General features: G+C 49.9%; 1 protein-coding gene across 2 annotated transcripts in view; it reads right to left on the reverse strand.

The window, feature by feature from the left end:
* Positions 1 to 5,286: 5,286 nt before the first annotated feature.
* Positions 5,287 to 24,793, reverse strand: part of LOC117867263 (ectonucleoside triphosphate diphosphohydrolase 8-like) — a 69,358-nt gene continuing 49,851 nt past the window's right edge. Inside the window, exons 4-10 of one of the 2 annotated variants that reach the window (XM_034752145.1) lie at positions 23,698 to 23,848; positions 21,660 to 21,819; positions 20,706 to 20,939; positions 19,436 to 19,708; positions 7,773 to 7,883; positions 6,581 to 6,718; positions 5,287 to 5,803 (exon numbers count right to left, since the gene is read on the reverse strand). In XM_034752145.1, coding sequence (XP_034608036.1) covers positions 5,621 to 5,803; positions 6,581 to 6,718; positions 7,773 to 7,883; positions 19,436 to 19,708; positions 20,706 to 20,939; positions 21,660 to 21,819; positions 23,698 to 23,848 — 1,250 coding nt within the window. In that variant the 3' untranslated portion in view covers positions 5,287 to 5,620. Of the gene's footprint in view, positions 5,804 to 6,580; positions 6,719 to 7,772; positions 7,884 to 19,435; positions 19,709 to 20,705; positions 20,943 to 21,659; positions 21,820 to 23,697; positions 23,849 to 24,793 lie in introns of both variants that reach the window. The other variant, XM_034752144.1, reaches the window with a different exon arrangement.

Consider the following 24,793-nt stretch of genomic DNA (forward strand, 5'->3'; position numbering starts at 1 on the left):
CCCCCCCCCCCCGTTTCTTGACTGCCCCCTCCAGAACCTCCCTGCCCCGTCTCCTGCCCCCTGGCCCCCTTACCCTGCTGCTCAGAACAGGGTGTTGGGCTCTGTGCGAGCCGGACACGTGGCTGCGCTCCCCAGCACAACAAAACCCGGTCCCTGGCCCTGCACAGTGCTGCCGGACTGGGCTGCAAGGGAGCTGCCGGCTCAGAATGCAGGGCGGATCCGGCTCCTCTACAGCTGCTCCGGAGTCCAGCCCGGGACTTTCCTGCAGCCCTCCCAGCTGCTCGCTCGCTCTGCTCTGCTGGGGGAGGGGGGAAATCCCGGACATTGTGAGTGCTTTACAAATTCCCCCCGGACACTATTTTTAGTACAAAAAGGAGGACATGTCCGGGTAAATCCGGACGAATGGTAACCCTAGCTTAACAAGCCACAGTCTTTGTTCAAGGTAATTTCCTCACCAAGCTTCCTTTTCCAGGGATGGCTGTCTGGCTCTGAGCCGGGATCCCCCAGCGTCCCAGGCGCTGGTTTGCTTTGTCGCCTCAGGTGAAGGATAATGGAGGGTTCTCTGCCCCTCTCTTATAGGGCAGTAAACCTTTGAAAAGTGTCTCTCACAGTCACTGACCCTCCCTGTGGGTACAGGCTCCATCTTCTGCTGAGCTTCTTACATGCTCACCTTTTCCCCACTTGCTCTCTGGACGGCTTTGTTTGCCTGCCACGCAGATGTGCTTTTCTTTGTCTTTGGTCACACCTTGCTCCAGTTACATGGAGACCCAGTCAAGCTGGCGGAACCACATTCCTTTTTCTGAGGGGGGGGCGGGACGGGACCAGTTTATTAACTCTCCTTGACATGCCTGGTTTAAATACATTTGAGTCATGAATTCAGCACTGCTGTATAAGCTTTTGCAAGTTGATCGTACAGCCATCAGAATATTACTGATATGGTGAGTAATTAGTTGTCCAAGGGCATATTTCATGCCACCTTTTGGGTAAATATCATGACACCAGCGTGTTAGGTGTAGTGCACATGTCAGGCCTGTTGAGTAGCTGACACAGAGAAGTGAACCACCGACGGGCCGCTGGGTGACAGCCTCCCATCAGGAATTCAGTGTTCTTTGTCCAGGGCCACGCACCTCCTCTTCCTTTGAATGTGGTGGCCTGGTATAGCTGGCTTTTCTCAAGGGCTCATACTGAGTGCACTGGGTCTTAGCAGCTCATCATGTTTGGCTCCCAGTAATTGAACAAAGACTGAACTTGCTGTGCTGTGCTATGTGGAGAGCACACGGGAGTGCTGTGCTGTGCTACATGGAGGGCACACACAGTGTCGTGACCCATGGGAGTGCAGCAATTTCAAAGGAATCTTGCAAGCAAACAATTGTCCACACAACCAACAATATACAATGGTAACAGCAGCTTGTATGTGGAGTGTAGTCAAACCAGAAGGAGCTGGCCCTAACCTCCTCAATGTATCAATGACAGGGCAGCTTTCCTGGGCATTGAAATTATTTCAGAATCAATCTCTTGGGCCATGTAACACAGAATATTATTAAACCTACAGCCACCCACCCATCCAAACCAACTTCATAGACCTATTCTTCACACGTGACCATCCTTAGGATGGGTGACAGAATTCCCTGAAGTTCAGACAGAGCCATGACACGTGACTGGCAGCCCTGGACTGCCAAAGGGGCTAAATGGAGGTGCCTGTAATGCCGTTTAAAGGAGTGAGTCAGCAAAGCCAACACCACTCCTGAGTTCTCATCGGGGTCACCAACAGTGCAGCAGATGATTCCACGGCTGCCTCAGCATCCTCACCCTGGCAGGCCCAGAGAGGATGGGGCAGGCTGGATCTCCCTGCTGTGGACTCCTGGGTTTGGAGAGCTGCAGGGGATTTTGCTAGAAGTAGCTCTGAGACGGCCACAGTTTAGAGGCCACCACTCTCTGAGCAGCAGTAAGAAGTCTTCCCAGGTGGCCCTTCAGCACATGACAGCACAGTGAGCCCGCCCTGTGGGGATCCTTGTATTGAGATCTGTGCACAGCAATTACTTTTCTTCAGCTCATTCTTGTTCTTAGCTAGACTATTGGTCCAAGAGCCATGCAGACACGGACACACCCACGACCCTGTCAGCCAGTCTGGGATGGGATGGTGATTCCATTGATGGCTTCCTTTTGATCCATTTAACAATGATGACACATTGCAGATGTGCAGGGCGCTCTGGAGCCATGCAGCATATGCACCTTGGCACGACGAGCTTCCACTGCTGATTACCCTGGGAAGGTTTGTAGTCTTTCTCATCTCTGTGAAAGCAGCAGTTCATGACACCCAGCTATTTGCCTGCAGTCCAGACTTCAGACTGAGCCGAAGCCAGGAGGTGCCATGTCGGAGCTTTTAGATACATTGATTGGTTCATGTTTTTATGCCTCAGAATTACAGACATTTACTTTCACAGACCATGTCACAGTTTCTCTTCTCTGCTCCTTGTAAAAATTAATTTGCTAATGAAATAAAGTAAGAATAAATGCAAAGTCTCTGCACTTTCTCCGGAGAAAGTAAAACCCAAGGCCTAGCACTAGCAACAGAAATATTGATTAGGAAACAAATCACAGAACTTGACAGAAAATGAAGGCAGGGAATGGAAGACAGTGATGGAGATGGTGTTGCAGGCAGAGAAGAAATAGGATGAAATGTACTCCAGTGCATGGGCCAGGGAAAAACTTGTATCCCACTTGAGCCCTGGCTGGATTTCTTTGGTGCAGAGACCTTTTTCCCATTGGAACTGTCAAAGAGGCCAACCTTCAAACATCCACTCAAGAGCAAAATTCCCATGGCTCTCGTTACTGACTCATTTAAAGATTTTTGGAGGACAGTCCTCCCACCTGCCTGGGGGAGCGAGCAGAGGGAGGGAAACTACTGGAGATTAACTGGATTTGGGTGGTACACAAGGGTGGAACCAGGTGCTACTTGATCCTAGGCCAAGGAACCACTGAAGGTGGAACCACTGAAGGCCCCATTATCCCAGGAAAACCCCCTGGGGACTGAGATGGGAATAGACTCCCTGTGGGAAGACTCCGACTGTTATGCTGATATAGCTGCTAATCCTCACTAACACTTTAACACTCAGTTCGCCTTTTAATTAATGTGCCATTGATTAAATTCATAAGGTAAATTGTAATGGAAAAGTCTCATTAAAGTTATATCAAATGCAGGATCGAGCAGCTGTCAGCTCTAAATTTACCAGAGACCAGAGCTAGGGCTTGGATCTCATTTAACTGCCGCAGACTCAGGTGATGCCTTCCTAACTGCTAGGGTGGGTTTGCACTACCTGTCGGTCCTGGCAAAGCCTGGCATGGCAATGTATAGCCCTTAGCATGAATTACTGGACCATGTACCAGTGCACCCACAGTGCAAGGGAGGGCTAGCAGCGTGAGTCCCTCAGCAGCCCAGAGTCCCTACGTGTGGGAGCAGAGAGAGAGATATGGTTTCGCAGGCCTGCCCGTCCCAAGAATGTTAAAAACCTGTAGCTAGTGCCATTCAAGACAATGTATGTATGTAACCTGCGGTGGGAGAGCATGGGACTCATATTAGAGCTCAGTGAATAACTGACTTTTTTCAGATCTCTGCAAGTTCCAAAAATTTGAAAAAACCCACAAAAATATGGTTCTGCTCAAGCTGAATCCAAAAATTCCAGGGGATCAAAAATTTCCATTGTTTGGATTGACCCCAAATGCTTTGTTTTCAGGCATTGTAAAAGGGCTAGATTCACACAATGGCCAGCGGAGGAGGACTCCTTCTTACAACTTTTATCCCAGAAGTTAGGAGAATGGGTCTGATGCCCCCACTCCACTTGAGGTGGGCTAGAGATTTGAACTCAGGTCTCCCCTCTTTACAGAAAAGGGCCCTAGCCACCGACGCAGGGCTCTCTAGGTAGCGGCTGCTGAACCTTTCCCACTGTGTATAAATATTTATTGGAGCAGGGACTTGAGTCTCATCTATTGCTAGGTGAGTGCCCTAACCACTGGGCTATGGAGTCAGTCTGTGCTGGTCTCTCTCTCTCACCCATTGACTATTCAAGCATAGGCAGCCAGTGACTCGGTTGGTGGGGGAGGCTAGACCCCGAACCCCCCCCTTGTGCCCAAGGCCCCACCCCTCCTCTTCTGCCCCTCTCTCCTGCAGGATCCCAGAGCACCCCCGCCAGCCCCAGAGCACCGGGCAGGACGGTCCTAGCACCAGCTGCCTTGAGTCCCTGCAGGAGGCAAGCCAGCCAGCTCCAGCCAGGGCAAAGTGCTGGGAACCTCAGGAGGGGGCCTGGCTTGGGGGTGGAGCGTGGGTGGGGCAACGCTAGGCTGTTTGGGGAGGCACAGCTTCCCCGTGCCTACGATACCCGCCGCCCATGTTATTCGAGTATGTTGTACGAAGTGACAGTGTTTCATAAGAACGGCCACACAGGGTCAGACGAAGGGTCCATCTAGCCCTGTGGCCTGTCTGCTGACAGTGGCCAGTGTCAGGTGCTTCAGAGGGAATGAACAGTTTCAACAGGAGAGACTGAGAAACTCCCACACCAAGATATCCTGTAGCCTGGTGGTAAGCACACTCCAAGTGCATTTTCCACTCTACAGCAGGGGGAATTGAACTTGCATCTCCTACATTGCAGGTGAGTGCGCTGACCACGTAGGAAGTCAGATCCTACTCCAGCCATCTGGTGAACAGCACTTAAGCTCCTTGTGACTCCAGCCTGATTTTTTTTGGGGGGGCCCAAATTATTCAGCAAATTTGTGTCAAATTCACAAATAGTTTTGGGTTGATTTTTCAGCTAATAAACCATATTTTTCTGAAAAATAATGCTTTGCTCTACTCTTGTTCCCTCCACTGTTTGGTTCATGCGAGAGGCTTGTGAGCCTGCTACTGGTTGCAACTAGGGGCACTAGGGCGAGATTTTTACAGGTATTTTAGGCACCCAAAGATGCAGTTAGTCACCTAATGGGATTTTCAAAAGTGCCTAAGCCCCTAACTCCTATTGAAATCAAGGGGAGTTCATAAGAACACAAGAATGGCCATACTGGGTCAGACCAAAGGTCCATCTAGCCCAGTATCCTGTCTTCCGACAGTGGCCAATGGCAGGTGCCCCAGAGGGAATGAACAGAACAGGTAATCATCAAGTGATCCATCCCCTGTCACCCATTCCAGCTTCTGGCAAACAGACTAGGGACACCATCCCTGCCCATAATAGCCATTGATGGACCTATCCTCCATGAATTTATCTAGTTATTTTTTTAACCCTGTTATAGTCTTGGCCTTCACAACATCCTCTGGCAAAGAGTTCCACAGATTGACTGTGAGTTGTGTGAAAAAATTTAAGTTAGGCACTTAAATGCTTTTGAAAAAAATCCCACTAGGTACCTATCAGCATCTTTAGGTGGCTAAATACCTTGAAAACTCCAGCCTCAGGGGGTAGTGGCTCCCACTCCTCATGTGATGTAGGGCCTAGTTTAAATCTTGCTGTAGGGTCAGTTATGTTCCGTGGGTGCCCACCCCTCAAGTCTCCATTTAACAGGGTGTCTAAGGCCTCTCATTAGTGGAGGGTGTGAGGTGCTGAAGCCCTGGCCATCTGCTCCTGCTGAATGACTCCTACCACAGGATGTGTATGAGCAAGCCAACGAGGCAGAAAGCCAGAGTCAGGACAATGAAAAAAATGGCAGCGACCCAGAGCCCATACTGCTGCCCTTTCACTTGCTCCGGAGCCTCCGCCGGGATCATGTTGGTGAGGTTCAGCATGTAGCCCAGCGTCCAGCCAATGTCCGTGTTTGCTGCCTGCCCAAGGAAAGAGCACCCTGGTATTAAGGGGATGACCAGTCCCCAAAAGGTGTGAGCTACTAATAGGGAGGGATAGCTCAGTGGTTTGAGCATTGGCTTGCTAAACCCAGCATTGTGGAGTTCAATCCTTGAGGGGCCCACTTAGAGATCTGGGGCAAAAATCTGTCTGGGGATTGGTCCTGCTTTGAGCAGGGGGTTGGACTAGATGACCTCCTGAGGTCCCTTCCAACCCTGATAGTCTATGATTCAATTCCCACACAGAGATGGGGATGCCCAGATTCCTGACCTGCAGTGTGCATCGTATGCTGCCTGAGCATCACTGGCATGGGCACAAGGAACAAAGGCTGTTCTTGCTCTGCAGAACACAGACTGTGGCAGCAAAACACCTTCCCAGCTCTTGGCTTCCAAACCCTGCCATGGGGCACAGGGGATCTGGACCCTCTTTCTCATCATTGTGGGTCCTCATCATAAAACCACCTCATGAGTTTTGCCAAAACTGCGCACAGTCCATCAGCCCTCGCTGAAATGCAGCAGGGACCCAGAATCGCAGGACTGAGGTGCACTGGCAGAGCTGTGGGCTGGAAGAGCAGGAGCATAGTCACTGCAGTGCATCGTTAAGGCTGGAGAGGAGCAGGCATGGACTAGCAGGGGTGGCAGCCATGCCCTTCGGCCCCAGAGGTGAGAGCACTTGTGCCACCAACTGAGCCGTGCTGATTCCAAGCAGATTGATGTGCGATTCTTCCTCCTAGCCTCTGCACTCAGACTCTCGCTTACCTTCATCTGGAACTTGATGCTGCTCCAGCTGGTTTGGTTGAATTTGTAGGCATCGAGCAGGAGCACCAGGATGTAGTTGGCACTGGCACAGTACTCTCGCAGCCACTGATCTTTCTCTTTGGGGTAGCTGGATTTCAACTGGGGGTAAACAATCAGCACAGGGGAGAGAAGGGACATTAACACCAGCAGCATGACAGGAGCTCTGAGCCTACAGCAGGGGCAGACTGTGTCCTGGCAGCTCGCTGACAGTCTGAGGTGTGGAGGGAGGGATTGATGGCCCACATCTCTCCAGGATACAGAGACAGGTGCTTGCTAATGGACCAGGCAGGTATTTCCTAGCTCATCAAATGAGCTGTGATCGAGCAACTGGGCTGGCTGCCCTACCCCAATGTTAATCATGTACAACATGGCCATGACCTCATTCTCTGTCCCCAGCGGGACCAATGTCCAGTCTGCCTCTACACTGCCCTGCTCTCCCCAGCCAGGGGGCTGTGCGCCCACCCCAACAACACCCGCCCTTCTGTAGGCTGGATCTGCGCTGAGAGCGTCCCTGTGCGCCAGGCCAGACGGGGGGGGGGGGGGGGGGGGGGGGTTGTACAGCACAGCAGCTGGGTACATGCGACCTCAGCAGTGAAAATTCCTCTGGTGCTGACTGGCTGTTCCCACTCCTCGGCCCTGTGTGGGAGTGACATTGGTCATCCTGGGGAAGCTGCAGGACGTTTTCTGCAGGAGGGAGATGGTGCTTTGGGTAGTTTTGTCCCCTCCCCTTGATTTAAATTAATCACTCAGGACCATTTCACTCCTGATGGTGGCCAGCTGGGAGCCCATCAGCATGGCTTCTGGCTGCCACAAAGGGTACCACGGAATGACAGGATGTGCTGCCTCCCACCAGAGTGGGAGCGTGCTGCATCCACAGGGCTTCAGGCTCCTGCCAGCCTGGGGAGAGTGGCTGGGCCTAGGAACTGAGCCTGCACCCCTGTGGGCAGCTCAGAGCAGAGATCACTAGCCCTCTGACTATTCCCAGGGCATTGAGCTTGGTGATACCACCTACCCCTTCAACAACCCTGGCCTGCCTTGTGCTGTGGGGCCTCCCCTGGGAGAGTTCCCTTCCCCCTCCCCTCTTAGGACCCTTTGCTTTGCAATCCCCCCTGCCTGTTCCCCTGTAGCCTCCATCCCCCCTCACAGCACGTACGTCTGTCCAGTTTCTCGCACAGAACTTCTGGACAGTGTCCTCGACAATGGCCAGGGGCTGGCCACTGGTCAGGTTGAGGAAGCTGAAGGTGTAGTAAAAGGCAGAGAAGGCCTGAAAAGCAAGAGACCAACAGGTTAATAGGAGGCCTGAGCATGGGCTCCATTGTTGGCTTGACTTTGAGGAATATGATCTTGTGCATAAAGTACCAGCCTGCAAACTGTGCTCTACCACTTCTCCCTTTTACGAGCTCAGGGAAATCCAGGCTAGGGTTGCCACCTTTCTCATGGCTGGTAACCAGACCCCTGAGGCCCCGCCCCCTTCTCTGTTCCTTCTCCCGAGGCTCCTTCCCCATCACAGGCTCCTCTCCCTCCCAGCCCCGGAGATGCCACTTCTGAGATGCCACCTCTCCCACACATCCTAGGGGTAAATAAGCACAATGTGCACCCCCATGGGGGGATTTTCATTTACACACACACACACACACACACACACACACACACACACACACACACACACAGATTTGCTTCATTAGCAAACCCGTTCTGGGGAGCATGGGAAGTGAGCTCCCTGTTTTGCACATACAGCTGGGGTGAAAGGGAGGACTGCTCGCTATATTTTCATGGATGCTCCAATTGGGGGACAGTGTCCCCTTATTTGCACTGGTACCTAAGAGAGAAGAAGGTCCCACCCCTTGCATGCACAGTGGGAGTGTGGAAGGAAGAGAAACAGGTGCTCCCCCATTTGCAGCACACCTGCCTGAGAGAAGAAGAGGAGAGCACTTCCCCCCACTTGTTGCACACCCACCCACTTCCCGCACCCTGTCAAATTCCAGACTGAGAAACTTTCCAAACTTTCCCCAGTTGGGCGGTCTGGAGTGGGTGGGACAGGGAGAGCTGTAGGCTGTGATTGGTTTGGCGGGCAGGGTGCAGGGCTGTGATTGACTGGGCTCTGTCCCCCTCCTCCTGAGGGTGGCAAGCGTTCACTGGGTAAGCGTCTGTCTGTGAGTTAAATTCAAATCGGCAGTGAGCGACTAGAGCTGCCACCGTGGAAAACAGATTAAAAAAAACGGACATTGGGGCTCGTGAAATGGCACCTGACACACAACATAAGAACATAAGAATGGCCCTACTGGGTCAGAGCAAAGGTCCATCTAGCCCAGTATCCTGTCTTCCGACAGTGACCAGTGCCAGATGCCCCAGAGGGAATGAATAGAACAGGAAATCAGCAAGTGATCCATCCCCTGTCACCTATTCCCAGCTTCTGGCAAACAGAGGCTAGGGACATCATTCCTGCCCATCCTGGCTAATAGCCATTGATGGACCTATCCTTGATGAATTTATCTAGCTCTTTTTTGAACCCTGTTATGGTCTTGACCTTCACCACATCCTCTGGCAAGGAGTTCCACAGGTTGACTGTGCACTGTATGAAGAAATACTTCCTTTTATTTGTTTTAAACCTGCTGCCTATTAATTTCATTTGGTGACCCCTAGTTCTTGTGTTATGAGAAGTAGTAAACAACACTTCCGTATCTACTTTCTCTACATCAGTCATGATTTTATAGACCTCAATCATATCTCCCCTTAACCGTCTCTTTTTCAAGCTGAAAAGTCCCAGTCTTATTAATCTCTCCTCATATGGAAGCTGTTCCATACCCCTAATATTTTTTGTTGCCCTTTTCTGAACCTTTTCCAATTCCAATATATCTTTTTTGAGATGAGGCGACAACATCTGCACGCAGTATTCAAGATGTGGGCATACCATGGATTTATATAGAGGCAACATGATATTTTCTGTCCTATTTTCTATCCCCTTCTTAATTATTTCCAGCATTCTGTTCGCTTTTTTGACTGCCGCTGCACACTGAGTGGATGTTTTCAGAGAACTATCCAAAATGACTCCAAGATCTCTTTCTTGAGTGGTAACAGCTAATTTAGACTCCATCATTTTATATGTATAGCTGGGGTTATGCTTTCCAATGTGCATTACTTTGCATTTATCAACATTAAATTTCATCTGCCATTTTGTTGCACAGTCACCCAGTTTTAAGAGATCCTTTTGTAGCTCTTCGCAGTCTGCCTGGGTCTTAACTATCTTTAGTAATTTTATATCATCTGCAAATTTTGCCACCTCACTGTTTACCCCTTTTTCCAGATCATTGATGAATATGTTAAATAGGACTGGTCCCAGAACAGACCCCTGGGGGACACCACTATTTATCTCTCTCCATTCTGAAAACTGACCATTTATACCTATCCTTTGTTTCCTATCTTTTAATCAGTTACCAATCCATGAGAGCTCCTTCCCTCTTATCCCGTGGCAGCTTACTTTGCATAAGAGCCTTTGGTGAGGGACCTTGTCAAAGGCTTTCTGAAAATTTAAGTACACTATATCCACTGGATCCCCTTGGTCCACATGTTTGTTGGCCCCCTAAAAAATTCTAGTAGATTGGTGAGGAATGATTTCCCTTTACTAACACCATGTTGACTCTTCCTCAACAAATTATGTTCATCTATATGTCTGACAATATTGTTCTTTATTATAGTTTCAACCAGTTTGCCCGGTACTGAAGTCAGGCTTACAGGCCTGTAATTGCTGGGATCACCTCAGGAGCCCTTTTTAAAAATTGCCATCACATTAACTATCCTCCAGTCATCTGGTACAGAAGCTGATTTAAATGATAGGTTACAGACTACAGTTAGTAGTTCTGCAATTTCACATTTGAGTTCTTTCAGAACTCTTGGGTGAATACCATCTGGTCCTAGTGGATAAAAATTTATCATTTTTTTCCAAAACCTCCTCTAATGATACCTCAATTTGGGACAGTTCCTCAGATCTGTTTCAGAGTTCCTCAGATCTGTCACCTAAAAAGAATGGCTCAGGTCTGGGAATCTCCCTCACATCCTCAGCCATGAAGACCGATACAAAGAATTAATTTAGTTTCTCCGCAATGGCCTTATTATCCTTGAGTGCTCCTTTAGCGCCTTGATTGTCCAGTGGCCCCACTGGTTGTTTAGCAGGCTTCGCTTCTGATGTACTTAAAAAAGTTTTTTGCTATTACTTTTTGAGTCTTTGGCTAACTGTTCCTCAAATTCTTTTTTGGCCTTCCTAATTGTATTTTTACATTTCACTTGCCAGTGTTTATGCGCCTTTCTATTTTCCTCACTAGGATTTAACTTCCACTTTTTACAGGATGCCTTTTTGCCTCTCACTGCTTCTTTTACTTTGTTGTTTAGCCACGGTGGCTCTTTTTTGGTTCTCTTACTATGTATTTTAATTTGGGCTATACATTTAAGTTAAGCCTCTATTATGTGTGACAGACCCAGACCAGTGGGGTACAGGAGTCTGGTAGAGGGCAAATATACTGGTCACTGGATGAGTAGTTTTCTGTTCCCTGAGTGACCAGAGCAGGGGCTGCACTAGAGTAATCAGGAACCTGCTAGAACCAGTTCAGGCAGGCTAATTAGGACAGCTGGAGCCAATTAAGAAGAAACTGTTAGAATCAATTAAGGCAGGCTAATCAGGGCACCTGGGTTTTTAAAAAGGAGCTCACTTCAGTTTGTGGTGTGAGTGTGAGGAGCTGGGAGCAAGAGGCGCAAGGAGCTGAGAGTGAGAGGGAGTGCTGCTGGAGGACTGAGGAGCACAAGCGTTATCAGACACCAGGAGGAAGGTGCTGTGGTGAGAATAAGGAAGGTGTTTGGAGGAGTCCATGGGGAAGTAGCCCAGGGAGTTGTAGCTGTCATGCAGCTGTTACAGGAGGCACTATAGACAGCTGCAGTCCACAGGCCCCTGGGCTGGAACCTGGAGTAGAGGGCGGGCCCGGGTTCACCCCAAACCTCCCAATTGACCTGGACTGTGGGTTCTTCCAGAGGGGAAGGTCTCTGGGCTGTTCCCCAACCCTCATGGTGAATCTCTGAGGCAAGAAAATCTGCCAATAAGCGCAGGACCCACCAAGATAGAGGAGACACTTTGTCACACTGGTGTCAGCAGTGGGATCTTGAGGTGCACAGCGCAGCGGAAGAAGGATGGTGATTAAAAAAAAAAAAAAAAAAGAAGAGAGGGTTTATTTTTTTTTCACCACAATGGATGACGCAGTGCGGGCACTGATACAAGCTATGGCGGCCCAGCAGGAGGCTACCCGTGTCCAGGCAGCCGCCCAACATGAGGCAGTGCCACTGCAGCAAGAGACTAATCGCCTGCTGATGGACCAGGCTGCTCAAGACCGAGCTATGTTGCGGGAACTGGTAACCAGGTAAAGTCCCTTACAGAGCTGAATCGCGGCCATGATGGGATGCGGCTCATACTGGCCAGCCATTGGCTGCAGAAAATGACACGAGAGGATGATGTAGAGGCATACCTTCTGGCCTTTGAGAGGACAGCCCTATGGGAGGCCTGGCCTCGAGATCAGTGATCTGGCATCCTTGCCCCATTCCTGTGTGGGGAGGTCCAGAAGGCCTACCATGATCTGCCTGAAGAGGCTGCGGCAGACTACCCCCAGCTGAAAGCAGAGATCCTGGCCAGATCTGGGGTAACGACAGCAGTGCAGGCCCAGCAGTATCATGGTTGGAGGTACCAGGAAGACAAAACCCCACAGTTCCAATTGTATGACCTCATTCATCTTGCACGAAAGTGGTTGCAAACAGAGTCCCGGAGTCCGGAAGAGATACTAGTGGTTCTGGTCATCGACCGATACATGAGGGGACTACCACCAGACCTTCGTGCCTGGGTAAGCCAGAACGAACCCTCTACCTATGACGAGATTGTCGCCCTGGTAGAGAGGCGAAGGACAGCGAGGGAGCTGACCCGACCAGTTAAGGAAGAGGCACCCTGGGTTAAACTAGCAGCACCAAGCCCTAAAGTTCGGGTGACTGGGCCACCAGGAGGGCCCAGGTGGAAAAAAAGAGAGGCTGAAGGCCCATCAGAGGCCACAAAGAGTCGGAGCACTGAGGGAGAAGAGGATCGTGATGTTAGACTGCCCAAACCAAGAGACCGGGGAACGCCTAGGGCTCCATACAGATGTTATGCCTGCGGGGAGTGGGGACACATAGCTGCACAGTGTCCCAGTGCTGAGGAGCCTATGCAGTGTAACCTGGGGAACTGGGCAGATCCATGCTCCCTAATCCACCTTGTGGGGGTCTCACTAACCTCACATATGTATACCAGACCAGTGAAACTAAATGGGATAGGGACCACGGCACTGATTGATTCAGGGAGTGCTATCATGCTTATCTCAGGAAAGTTTGTGAAGCGTAGTCAGCTGCTACAGGCTAAACATACGGGGATAACATGTGTCCATGGGACAGTTAGTTACTACCCCACCATCCCAGTAAAAATCGAGATCCTAGGGAACACTACTAAGGTAGCAGCAGGTGTAGTCCCTAAACTCCCATACCTGGTGCTCAGAGGGAGGGACTTCCCAGGGTTTGGAAACTTACTCCCAGTAGGGGGATTGGAGAAAGATGGGGACCCTAAAATTGGTGAGGCATCCACAGCAGACTGTCAACCCCCAATCGTCTCTGAAATATCCCCAGATTTGTTCTCCACTCCCAGACAGGATAGAAAAACAAAAAGGGAAAGAAGGGCAGCTAAGGCCTTGGGAACCCGAATACTGACCCAAAGCCAGAGGGTCGCTCTTGTAGGTAGGCGGACCCACGCAGCTGAAAAGGAGGCCACGCAGGAGGGAGAAGCACCTGAGTCTGACCCCCACCCTAATGCTTCTGACCCAGTAAAGGCAACAGAGACTGGGCCCCTAGATCTTGGGCAGATTAGCCCCGGGAGAGGAAATTTTGGACGGGACCAGGCGAAAGACCCAACGTATGATAACATTAGGAAGGAGGTGACTGAAATAGATGGGGTCCCCATGGAAGGGAAAACCCAGGGATCAGGACCCTACTTCATAACAAAGAAGGATCTCTTATACCGGATTGCACCAGTACAGGGGCAGAAGGTACAGCAGATCCTAGTACCTCAAAAACACCAGAACGCTGTATTAAGTCTTACTCATAGTCATCTTTTTGGGGGGCATTTGGGGGTAGAGAAGACCCTGGCACGAGTCCTACGATGGTTCTCCTGGCCCGGAGTACATGAAGAAGTGCAGAGGTACTGTGCCTCCTGCCCAGAGTGTCAGCTGCACAGTCCCTGTCCCCAGTTGAGGGCACCTTTAGTACCCCTTCCCATCATAGAGGTCCCCTTCGAGTGAATAGCCATGGACCTAGTGGGACCCCTGGAGAAGACGGCTCGAGGCCACCAATATATACTTGTTGTTTTGGACTATGCTACTTGCTGCCCAGAAGCCGTCCCCCTGCGGAACACGGCCTCTAAAACTATAGCCAAAGAGCTGGTGTGGATCTTTGCCCGAATGGGGCTACCGAAGGAGATATTAACTGACCAAGGAACCTCATTTATGTCGAAACTAATGAAGGACCTCTGTACGCTGCTCCATATACATACCCTGAGAACATCGGTCTACCATGCGCAGACTGATGGGTTGGTAGAAAGGTTTAACCGAACCCTCAAGGCTATGATAAGGAAGGTGGTAAGTCGGGACGGGAAGGATTGGGACACCCTACTACCCTACCTTATGCTCGCTATCCGGGAGGTACCTCAGGCCTCAACTGGGTTTTGCCCTTTTGAGTTATTATACGGGCATCACCCCCGTGGCATACTAGATATCGCCAAAGAGATCTGGGAAGAGGAACCCAATGAGGGGAGAAATATAATCGAGCATGTAATGCAGATGCGAGACTGGATAGCCTGGGTTACCCCTGTTGTATGGGAACATTTGGAGAAGGCACAGGAGGCCCAGCGAACCCATTACAATTGCCAGGCAAAAGTGCGACAGTTCCAACCAGGGGCTCGGGTTATGGTGTTGGTACCCAAGGCAGAAAGCAAGCTTCTGGCCCAATGGCAGGGGCCCTATGAGGTGGTTGAACCCGTGCGGGAAGTAACCTACAAGGTGCAGCAGCCAGAATGCAGAAAACAAGAACAGATTTATCACGTTAACCTTCTGAAACCCTGGCATGCACAATGGTCCAAAAAGACCTAACCCAGGAAAACAGGCCTTCCAAACAGGTGAGAGTGTCTCCCGATTTAACACCAGACCAGAAGAATGAGGTGTCTGAGATGATCTTCCGGAACCAAGATGTGTTCTCAACAAAACCGGGTCGAACAACCGAGACATATCACCACATTGTCACGAACCCTGGGGCCAGAGTAACAATGAGGCCCTATTGGTGCCAGCGGCAAAAAGGGAGGAAATAAAAGCAGAAGTAAAAAAAAAATGCTGGAATTGGGGATCATCGAAGAATCCCACAGTCAGTGGTCCACCCCAATCGTGCTGGTGCCCAAACCTGATGGCACCACAAGATTTTGCAACGACCTCCGGCAACTAAACGAAGTATCCCAGTTCGACGCGTACCCCATACTTCGCATAGATGAGCTAGTGGGCCATCTGGGTAATGCCCGGTACTTGACTACCCTAGACTTGACAAAGGGGTACTGGCAGATTCCCCTTGCAGAAGACGCAAAGGAAAAGACTGCGTTCTCTACACCAGAGGGTCTTTTTCAATATACTTTCCTCTCTTTTGGACTACGTGGGGCCCCAGCTACCTTCCAGCGCCTCATGGCCAAGCTATTACGCCTGTATAACAGTTATGCTGCTGCCTACTTGGACGATGTGGTCATTCATACCCCAGACTGGGAAACCCACCTGGAGAAGGTGGAGGCAGTCCTCGATACCTTCAGGTGGGCTGGCCTTACAGCAAACCCTGCCAAGTGTGCTGTAGGATTTACAGAGGCCAAATAGCTTGGCTACATTGTGGGAAAAGGTTTGGTAAAACCCCAAGTGAACAAGTTAGAGGCCATCCAAAATTGGCCCCGACCAAGTCTCAAGAAACAAGTCCGGGCGTTCCTAGGTGTGGTGGGGTATTACCAACGATTTATCCTCCACTTTGCCACAAGGGCAAGCCCCCTGACAGACCTAGTGAAAGCCCATGGACCTGATCTGGTGAGATGGTCTGACGCAGCAGAGGAAGCATTCACAGACCTACGGACTGCCCTCTGCAATAACCCCGTACTGATAGCCCCTGATTTCACCAAGGAGTTTATCCTGCAGACGGATGCATCGGAAGTAGGGTTGGGGGCCGTTCTATCACAGATGGTCAGGGAGGAGGAACACATAATTCTATACGTCAGTCAGAAACTCCTTCCAAGGGAACAAAAATATGCAGTGGTGGAGAGAGAATGCGTCGCTGTAAAATGGGTCATGGGAACATTGCGCTACTACCTGCTCGGGCACAGATTTGTCCTCATGACCATGCCCCTCTTCAATGGATGCAGCAGAGTAAGGAGAACACCACAAGGGTGACCAGATGGTTCTTATCCCTCCAACCTTTCCAGTTCCGTGTGCAACACAGCGCAGAGAGCCGTCATGGCAATGCCGATGGCTTGTCACGTGTGCACTGTCTGGCGTCCCAAGCTGCCCAACCCCTTGGCGTTGAGCAGGGGGGAAGGATATGTGACAGACCCAGACCAGTGGGGTACAGGAGTCTGGTAGAGGGCAAATATACTGGTCACTGGATGAGTAGTTTTCTGTTCCCTGAGTGACCAGAGCAGGGGCTTCACTAGAGTAATCAGGAACCTGCTAGAACCAGTTCAGGCAGGCTAATTAGGACACCTGGAGCCAATTAAGAAGAAGCTGCTAGAATCAATTAAGGCAGGCTAGTCAGGGCACCTGGGTTTTTAAAAAGGAGCTCACTTCAGTTTGTGGTGCAAGTGTGAGGAGCTGGGAGCAAGAGGCGCAAGGAGCTGAGAGTGAGAGCTGCTGGAGGACTGAGGAGCACAAGCATTATCAGACACCAGGAGGAAGGTCCTGTGGTGAGAATAAGGAAGGTGTTTGGAGGTGGCCATGGGGAAGTAGCCCAGGGAGTTGTAGCTGTCATGCAGCTGTTACAGGAGGCACTATAGACAGTAGCAGTCCACAGGCCCCTGGGCTGGAACCCGGAGTAGAGGGTGGGCCCAGGTTCCCCCCAAACCTCCCAATTGACCTGGACTGTGGGTTCTTCCAGAGGGGAAGATCTCTGGGCTCACATGGTGAATCTCTGAGGCAAGAAAATCTGCCAATAATCGCAAGACCCACCAAGATAGAGGAGGAACTTTGTCACATATGATGTCTTTAAAAAGTTTCCATGCAGCTTGCAGAGATTTCACATTTGGTGCTGTACCCTTTAATTTCTGTTTAACCTCATTTTTGTGTAGTTCCCCTTTCTGAAATTAAATGCTACAGTGTTGGGCTGCTGTGGTGTTTTTCCTGCCACAGGGATATTAAATTTAATTATATTATGGTCACTATTACCAAGCGGTCCAGCTATATTCATCTCTTGGACCAGATCCTGTCCTCCACTTAGGACTAAATCAAGAATTGCCTCTGCTCTGGTGGGTTCCAGGACCAGCTGCTCCAAAAAGCAGTCATTTAAGATGTTAAGAAACTTTATCTCTGCATCCCGTTCTGAGGTGACATGTACCCAGTCACTATGGGGATAATTGAAATCCCCCATTATTATTATTGAGTTTTTTATTTTAATAGCCTCTCTAATCTCCTTGAGTATTTCAGTCACTATCACCATCCTGGTCAGGTGGTCAGTAATATATCCCTACCACTATATTCTTATTATTAGAACATGGAATTTCTATCCATAGAGATTCTATGGTACAGTTTGATTGATTTATGAGTTTTACTTCATTTGATTCTATGCTTTCTTTCACATATAATGCCTCTTCCCCACCAGCACAACCTGTTCTGTCCTTCCGATATATTTTGTACCCTGGTATTACTGTATCCCATTAATTATCCTCATTCCACCAAGTTTCTGTGATGCCTGTTATATCAATATCCTCATTTAATACGAGGTTCACCCATTTTATTATTTAGTCTTCTAGCATTGGTATATAAGCACTTTTTAAAAACTTGTCTCCTTTTAGCTGTCTGTCATTATACAATGTATTTGAATGGGACTCTTTTTTTTTTTTTTTTATTTGATTGTTTCTGATCAGACCCTGCCTGTATTTTATCATTTTCCATTCTCTCGTCCTCACTAGGACATAGAGATTCTCTATTAATAGATCCTCCCCTAAGGGATGTCTGAACCATGTGCTTCTTTGCACCTGTCGGCTTTCCCCCAGCCCTTAGTTTAAAAACTGCTCTACAACCTTTTGATTATTAAGTGCCAGCAGTCTGGTTCCATTTTGGTTTAGGTGGAGCCCATCCTTCCTGTATAGGCTCCCCCTTTCCCAAAAGTTTCTCCAGTTCCTAATAAATCTAACCTCTCCTCCCTACACCATCGTCTCATCCACGCATTGAGACCCTGCAGCTCTGCCTGTCTAACTGGCGTGTCTAGCAGTCTGTGGGGACTGATCTGTTTAGATTTGTTTTCTTTATTTATGTATAACTGTGAAGATAATGTATGCGGATTGTAAAATAGCCATGTTGTGTTTTAAAATCAAAGTTATTAGTTATTATGTTTCTTTATAAGATTTTATAAAGTAGGCACTTAATTAAGTTAATTCCTTTTGTTCATTTTGGGACTTGAATGTGGGAGATTGACCCTGTGCAATCTCCTGACTGAAAATCCTTAGAGACTGAATTCCGGGTCTCCAGCTGCTTTTCTTCGTGAATTGGGGTTTTTTAGGCACTGGAGAAAGGCAATGAAGTGAACTCTAGCCCACCCAAAGGTTACACAAACACCACAAACTGGCAATTTTGATTCCAAAATTTGCAGTGCCTCATGGGATTTGTAGTTCAGGTACCTCATCTCCTTTCTCCTCCATGGGCTGTGCAACCCAGCCAGCCAACACCTCCATGGGACTCCCATGATGCACCAGCAAGATGGGGAGATGATGGGATGGGAAATGTTAGTTCAGACGAGAGCCCAGCCTCGACAGGGAATGGGGCATGAGGCACCCGAACTATAATTTGCATGTCGCAGCAGCAGCTCCAGAGGATGTGGTTTAATGTCAACCAACCCAAATGAAATATTTAAATTTGCTTCCACAAACTGAAACAAGACCTGTCACTGAGATCAACAATTCTCAAAACAAACAAACAAAAGCCTTGAAAAAACAAACAAGCTCTGGGAGTTTTTAACACAAAGTTTTAAAATTTTCCCTGGAAAGCTCTTCTCCCTTCCATTTTCCTACCACTGCTAGTGAAGGGCCACCCTGGGCCACAGGGCCGGCTCCAGGCACGTTCAGCCATTCGGTGGCAATTCGGCGGACGGTCCCTCACTCCCACTCAGAGCGAAGGACCTCCCGCCGAATTGCCGCCGCAGCTCGTGATCGCGGCCCTTTTGATTTCTGTTTTGCAATACATCTTCCCTCTCTGTGCTGGCACATAGGAAGCTGCATTCCCTTTGCTCAGGGCAGCAGCCAGCCTGAAATGCCCCCGGGTCTGTGGGGATGCACCTCTCACCCTGGTATCAGCTGTGCACAGTTGTCTGAAAGGGCTGGTTTGGGTTTGCTGCATCTGAGTTTGGGGCTTCAGCTCAGTCCTGGGCAATTAGGGGTTGTGAGGGAGGCATGCTCAGCCTCTCTGAAGGGGCACAAAAGGTCATCCAAAGAGAACAAGGGTTTAGAGATTGTTCAGAAAAGGGGTCAGAGAGGATTTGCCTTACAAAGAATTCCCCGTTGACCGGGGGCTGGTAGATCCCATCGAATGTGCAGGACTCCTTCTGGCCGCATGCCGTGAAGTTGAAGATCTGTTTGATGGCCATACGGCACTCGGAGGCATTCCCTGTGCCCACCAGTGTGGCGTTCCAGGAGGCTTGGGACGGGGTCTGTGCATGAGAGGCAGTGCAGGGCATGCTGTGAATGGAAGCTGCTGTGGTAGTTTCCTGGTATCCTTCAGGGTAGCAGGGGTGGTTAATGGAGCCCTGGGCCCTCATGTTCTGGGAACAGTGAAATCACATGGTCATTCATAGAGTGAAGACTCATTCCTATCCCCTGCCCTCATTAAACATGATGGGGCATCCCAGTCTGAGGGCAGGAATGTACTGGGAGTCAGAGGACAGGCAGGCAGCTCAGTGAGAGGTTTTCCTTTTAAGGCCACTGGCCCAGCTGCTGGGGCTTCTTCCTATGGAGTTGTATTATCATCAGATTTATAGTTGGCTTTGTCAGACCCAGACCTATCTGTGCATCTGCAGCCCCCTGCTCTCCCTCTCATGCAATCCTCTTGCAGCTCTGGATGCATGCTGAGCTGAATGGGAGAAGAGTGCAGGGGCTCCTAGAGGCTACAGGTGTTGCCAAGCCTCAGAGACCCAGCAGCCTCCCCAACTCATCTGGCAAAGTGCAATTCAGGTCCTTCGGCATCGTACACAAACCCTCATGGCCATGTGGCCTCTAAGGTGAGCGTGATGTGATTCCCCACTGAATCCCTATAAAGCAGGAGGCTGAATGGTGGACAATGCTAGAGTCTCTGAACCCTGGCAGTGTCTGCAGCCTTGACAAGCCCCTCGCCCTGGCCCTAGCTCAGGGTCCCCACAGTGCGTAGGTACCTCTGTAGCCATGACTGGAGATGGCATCTCCTCCTCCTCCCTTGTATATCTCAGAAGGGCAGCATCAGTCAATCCCTCCTGTTCTCCCCACTGTTCCTGCCTTACAAGGCCTCCATCAGCCAAGCCCCTGCTTCTCTCCTCGCCTCCCGGGGATACCTTGAAAAATTTCCCAGCTTCAAGCCTCTGCTCCCCTCCTCTCCCCCATGCTCCTCCCAAGGCCTGCTTTATACCAGATACTGCTCCTCACGACCCCCCTGGGCCCCACAGAGCCTGCTGCAGGTGCTAAGCCCCCTCTGATGCTGCTCCCTGTGCTCCCATTTGCATTTAATAGAAACAAAATCCTATTGATAGAATGAGGAAAGAGTCAAACTGCCACCAAACGTTCTCTCACTTCTGTTATTTTCAGGATCAGCTGTTTCAGCGCCTGATTCTGTCCATAGCAGAGATAGCTGTGTGTGTAGATAGTGTAGGTAAACCCATAGAGCCTGAACTTAGAGGCTTTTGTCTGGTCAGTTATTGGACCAATGGGGATAAAGCTGATTTGGGTTGATGCTCCTCCAAGGTCCAGTGCACCCAGGATCTTGGCTGACTGAGGATGGATCCAGTCACGTTGTTTGGGAGAGTACTGCTAAGACAAAACAGGGATCACATGGAGAGACAGTCCAGTCTTGAGTTATTCCTATGGGATGCGAGCTGTATAAGAACTGGTATAAAAACAAATTGAATGGAATCAAATAGAATAAAACAGAAGGGGTTAACTGCACTGCAAAAGTCACCTGCCTACAGAATCTGAAAATATAGCCTCTGAAAACTCTTGGAACTGAAATTTGATCTGGTTTCACCCAGGAGAGACCCTTGATTTCCTTTTAGTGTTTAACAGGGAAACTTATTTATAATTTTTCTTTCTCTTTCATCTGTAGGCTTAATAATGGCAGGTTTGTTTGTGTTTATGTCATCTGATACTGTCTCTGGGATAATTGCGATTCTGAGGTGTCAATAGCTTATTGGTCATGGGGTTTTTAAACTATAACATCATCTGAGAATATTGCATCATACTGGAATACTAGGAGCTGGCTGGCTTAGGGGTTGATACTCTAATAGGATAAGGAACCTTTCACTCCTATGTTACTAGCAGTAACTAGTCTGAAAGTTGACACCATCTGACTGCTGCTTAGTGTGGTAGCCTCCATACAAAGTTAGATAGTTTCTATCCAGTCCTTCCTGGGCATTATCATTGTGGGCTGCTGTCAATCCAGTACCCTTCATCAGCCTGAATTAACTTACACATTTAAGAATCTAAAATAAGAATAGCACAGATGGTGTTTCCATCTCCCATTAGCCACACCTTGGTGAAGGAGTCCAGCAGATAGTTGATGGTGATCCAGCCATAGGCTCCTTCCTCTTCCCCTGTAATAATCCGAGCCCCGTGGAAATTCACAGGATACTGTTGTATGGTCTTAGCGACTTCATTCAGGACCTGGTCTGCAGCTGACTTGTTTTCCATGCTAAAGGGTGTGCAAAGGGAAAGAGTCACCAAAACAATGGAATCAACAGCACTGAGAAAATGCAAGGACATTTTATTTCATAGACATTGGATTTTTGCAGCAAACGTTCCACACTGCAGGAGATTGGTAGTTTTACATGTCTCTTTCTGCTAACTGAACCCAAACTGCATTTTTGTCTTGATTTGGAATCACGTAGATAAAAGCAAGGTAAAAATAACACTGCTCTCCTTCTTTCATGGAACATCACCCCAGGTTCTGTATATTTGTTTCATACCATCTGTCTTTATTTGCTTTAAGTATTTCATAGATTTGTAGCTTTTAAGCCCAGAAGCAATAATTATGCTCTAGTGTGACCTCCTGCATAGCACAGATCCTAGAATTCCTGCATCAAGCCCAGGAACTGCAGCTGAACTAGAGTGTCTCTTTTGGAAGACATGTGCCTTGGTTTGAAGACTCCAAGTGATGGGAAATTCATAGCTGCCAAGGCCAGAAGGGACCATTGTGCTCATCTAGTTGGACCTCCCGCACAGCACAGGCCACAGAACCTCACCCACCCACTCCTGTGATAGACCCCTAACCCCTGGCTGAGTTATGGATGTCCTCAAATCATGATTTAAAACTTCAACCTATAGTTATAGTCTAACCTGCTATAACACAGGACATAGAACTTTCCTGAAAAGCTTCCTAGGCCATATCTTTTAGAGACACATCCAGTCTTGATTTAAAAACGTGTAAGTTATCAGCTTTGCTGAATTGTCCACAAAGTGTCAGAGCTAAACCTAGGTGCCTCACAGCAGCAGACACTTGTTCCCCATTTTGAACCTAGATTTTGTGACAAAGTAATGGAGCAAAGAAAGTACCATAGACAACAACAGGACTATTACTAGGGTGCTGCCCATCTGAGGGGGAACTCATTAAAGGCTGTAATTACACTGTCTATTCCCAGACAAAATCTTTAGACAGCAAACTCATTGTAACTTTGTAGTTATAAAAGACTGTGGGAGAATGGATGTTCCCGTGGTTAGGGTGCTAGCCTTTGACTTAGGAGACCTCCGTTCATTTTCCTGCTCCACCACAGCAGCAGTCCTGTGTTACTTTGGACACGTCACTTAGTTGCTCTGGGGTTACCCCCTCCATGTGTATAGTGGGGGTAATAGCATGGTCCTGCCTCGTGAGGACAAATACATTAAAGATTGTGCTGTGCTCACACAGTACAGTACTAGGGACCATGTATGTAATTCCAAATTAAGGATGATGCTTTGAAAGTAACAATTCAAAGTTTAGGTTCCACAAAATCCTCTATCCCGCCCCCGCCCCCCCCCGCAGGGCCAGCTCTAGGCATCAGCGAAGGAAGCAGGTGCTTGGGGTGGCCAATGGAAAGGGGCAGCACGTCTGGGTCTTCAGCGGCGGGTCTCTCTCTTCCTCTTAGAGCTGCCACCGAAGAATGAAGCAGCACAATTGAGCGGCCGCCAACGTGCCGCCGATCAGCTTTATCTTTTTTTTTTTTCCCCACATTGCTGCTTGGGGCGGCAAAAAAGCTGGAGCCGGCCCTGACTACCTGGAGTCTGTTCAGCAAGAGAGACTCCATGTGGATGGGTGGTATCATTAACAGTGAACTTCTCCCTCCCACTGCCACATCCAGGGCCAGAGGCCCAAGGGCTCAGCATCCCCAATCAGGGCCAAGTTTTCTGGAGAGCTCGGCACCCAGCATGCACCCAGTGTGCTGAGCTCTACGGAGGATCTGGTCTCTTTCTTAGGTGCTAGAACGGGAGCTAAGGGTGCCTGTGAGTGCTGAGCCAGCTGTAGTCGTACTGGGCTGGGGGGTGTTGTGTCACCACAGACAGACTTTTGTTTATCCCAGAGACCCTGTGTTATTACCTCAGCAGCCTCATGCCTGCTGTAGCTCCAAGGTATACTGGTACCTCCCTCTGTCTCTCATCAGGAATGACCTTCAGGGCGTCCTCTAGACAGCTCCGGAGGGACACACCAGCTTTGGGAGGGTCATTGGCGTAGCTCGATATGCCAGGTCCTGGAACATAGTTATGTTGATAAGAGTGACTGGGGATGGTACAGGGTGCAATGAGAGGACGTAAAGGGCTGAGGCAGAGCCGGCTCTAGGATTTTTGCCGCCCGAAGCAAAAACAATTTTGGCTGCGCCCCCCCCCCCTTATTTAATTACCCCACCCCCGGCCCCGCCTCAACTCCGCCCCTTCCCCAAATCCCCAGCCCTGCCTCCTCCCCCCAAGCTCTCAAACCTGGGAGGGGGGGAGACTCCGAGTGGCCGCGGCGCGGCGCCACTTCTCCCCCTCCCTCCCAGGCTCTCAAGTCTGGGAGGGAGGGGGAGCAGCGGCGCATGAAACAGCTGTTTCGCGCACCGCGGCCGCTCGGGATCTCCCCCTCCCTCCCTGGTTTGAGAGCCTGGGAGGGAGGGGGAGACTCCGAGTGGCCGCGGCGCAGGCGCCGCTTCTCCCCCTCCCTCCCAGGCGCCCAAGCCTGGGAGGGAGGGGAACAGCGGCGCGCGAAACGGCTGCTTGGGATCTCCCCCTCCCTCCCTGGTTTGAGAGCCTGGGAGGGAGGGCGAGTAGCAGAGCGCGAATCAGCTGTTTCGCGTGCCGTGGCAGCAGCGGAGGTGAGCGAGGGCGGCCGGGGCACATTTTTAGGGGCGGCATTCTGGCGCCGGCCATGCCAGCCCTAAAAATGTGCCACCCCAAGCACCAGCTTGTTTTGCTGGTGCCTAGAGCCGGCCCTGGGCTGAGGCCTGGTACCTCACGGGAGTGTGATGGGTAACCTGCTTGTGAATCCCTCAGTAACCACGTCACTCAACTCTCTGCTTCGCCTCCTGAAGCATGATCATTAGGTGGAAGGAGCCAGGTGGCATGCAGGCTGTGCTGTAGTGGGCAGTCTCTCACTCCAGGCCAGGAGACAGGAACCGCCTTCATGTTGGCACTAGGCAGCACAGGCTGGCTTATTCTGA

The sequence above is a fragment of the Trachemys scripta genome, chromosome 17, assembly GCF_013100865.1.
Source record: "Trachemys scripta elegans isolate TJP31775 chromosome 17, CAS_Tse_1.0, whole genome shotgun sequence".
Taxonomy (NCBI): domain Eukaryota; kingdom Metazoa; phylum Chordata; order Testudines; family Emydidae; genus Trachemys; species Trachemys scripta.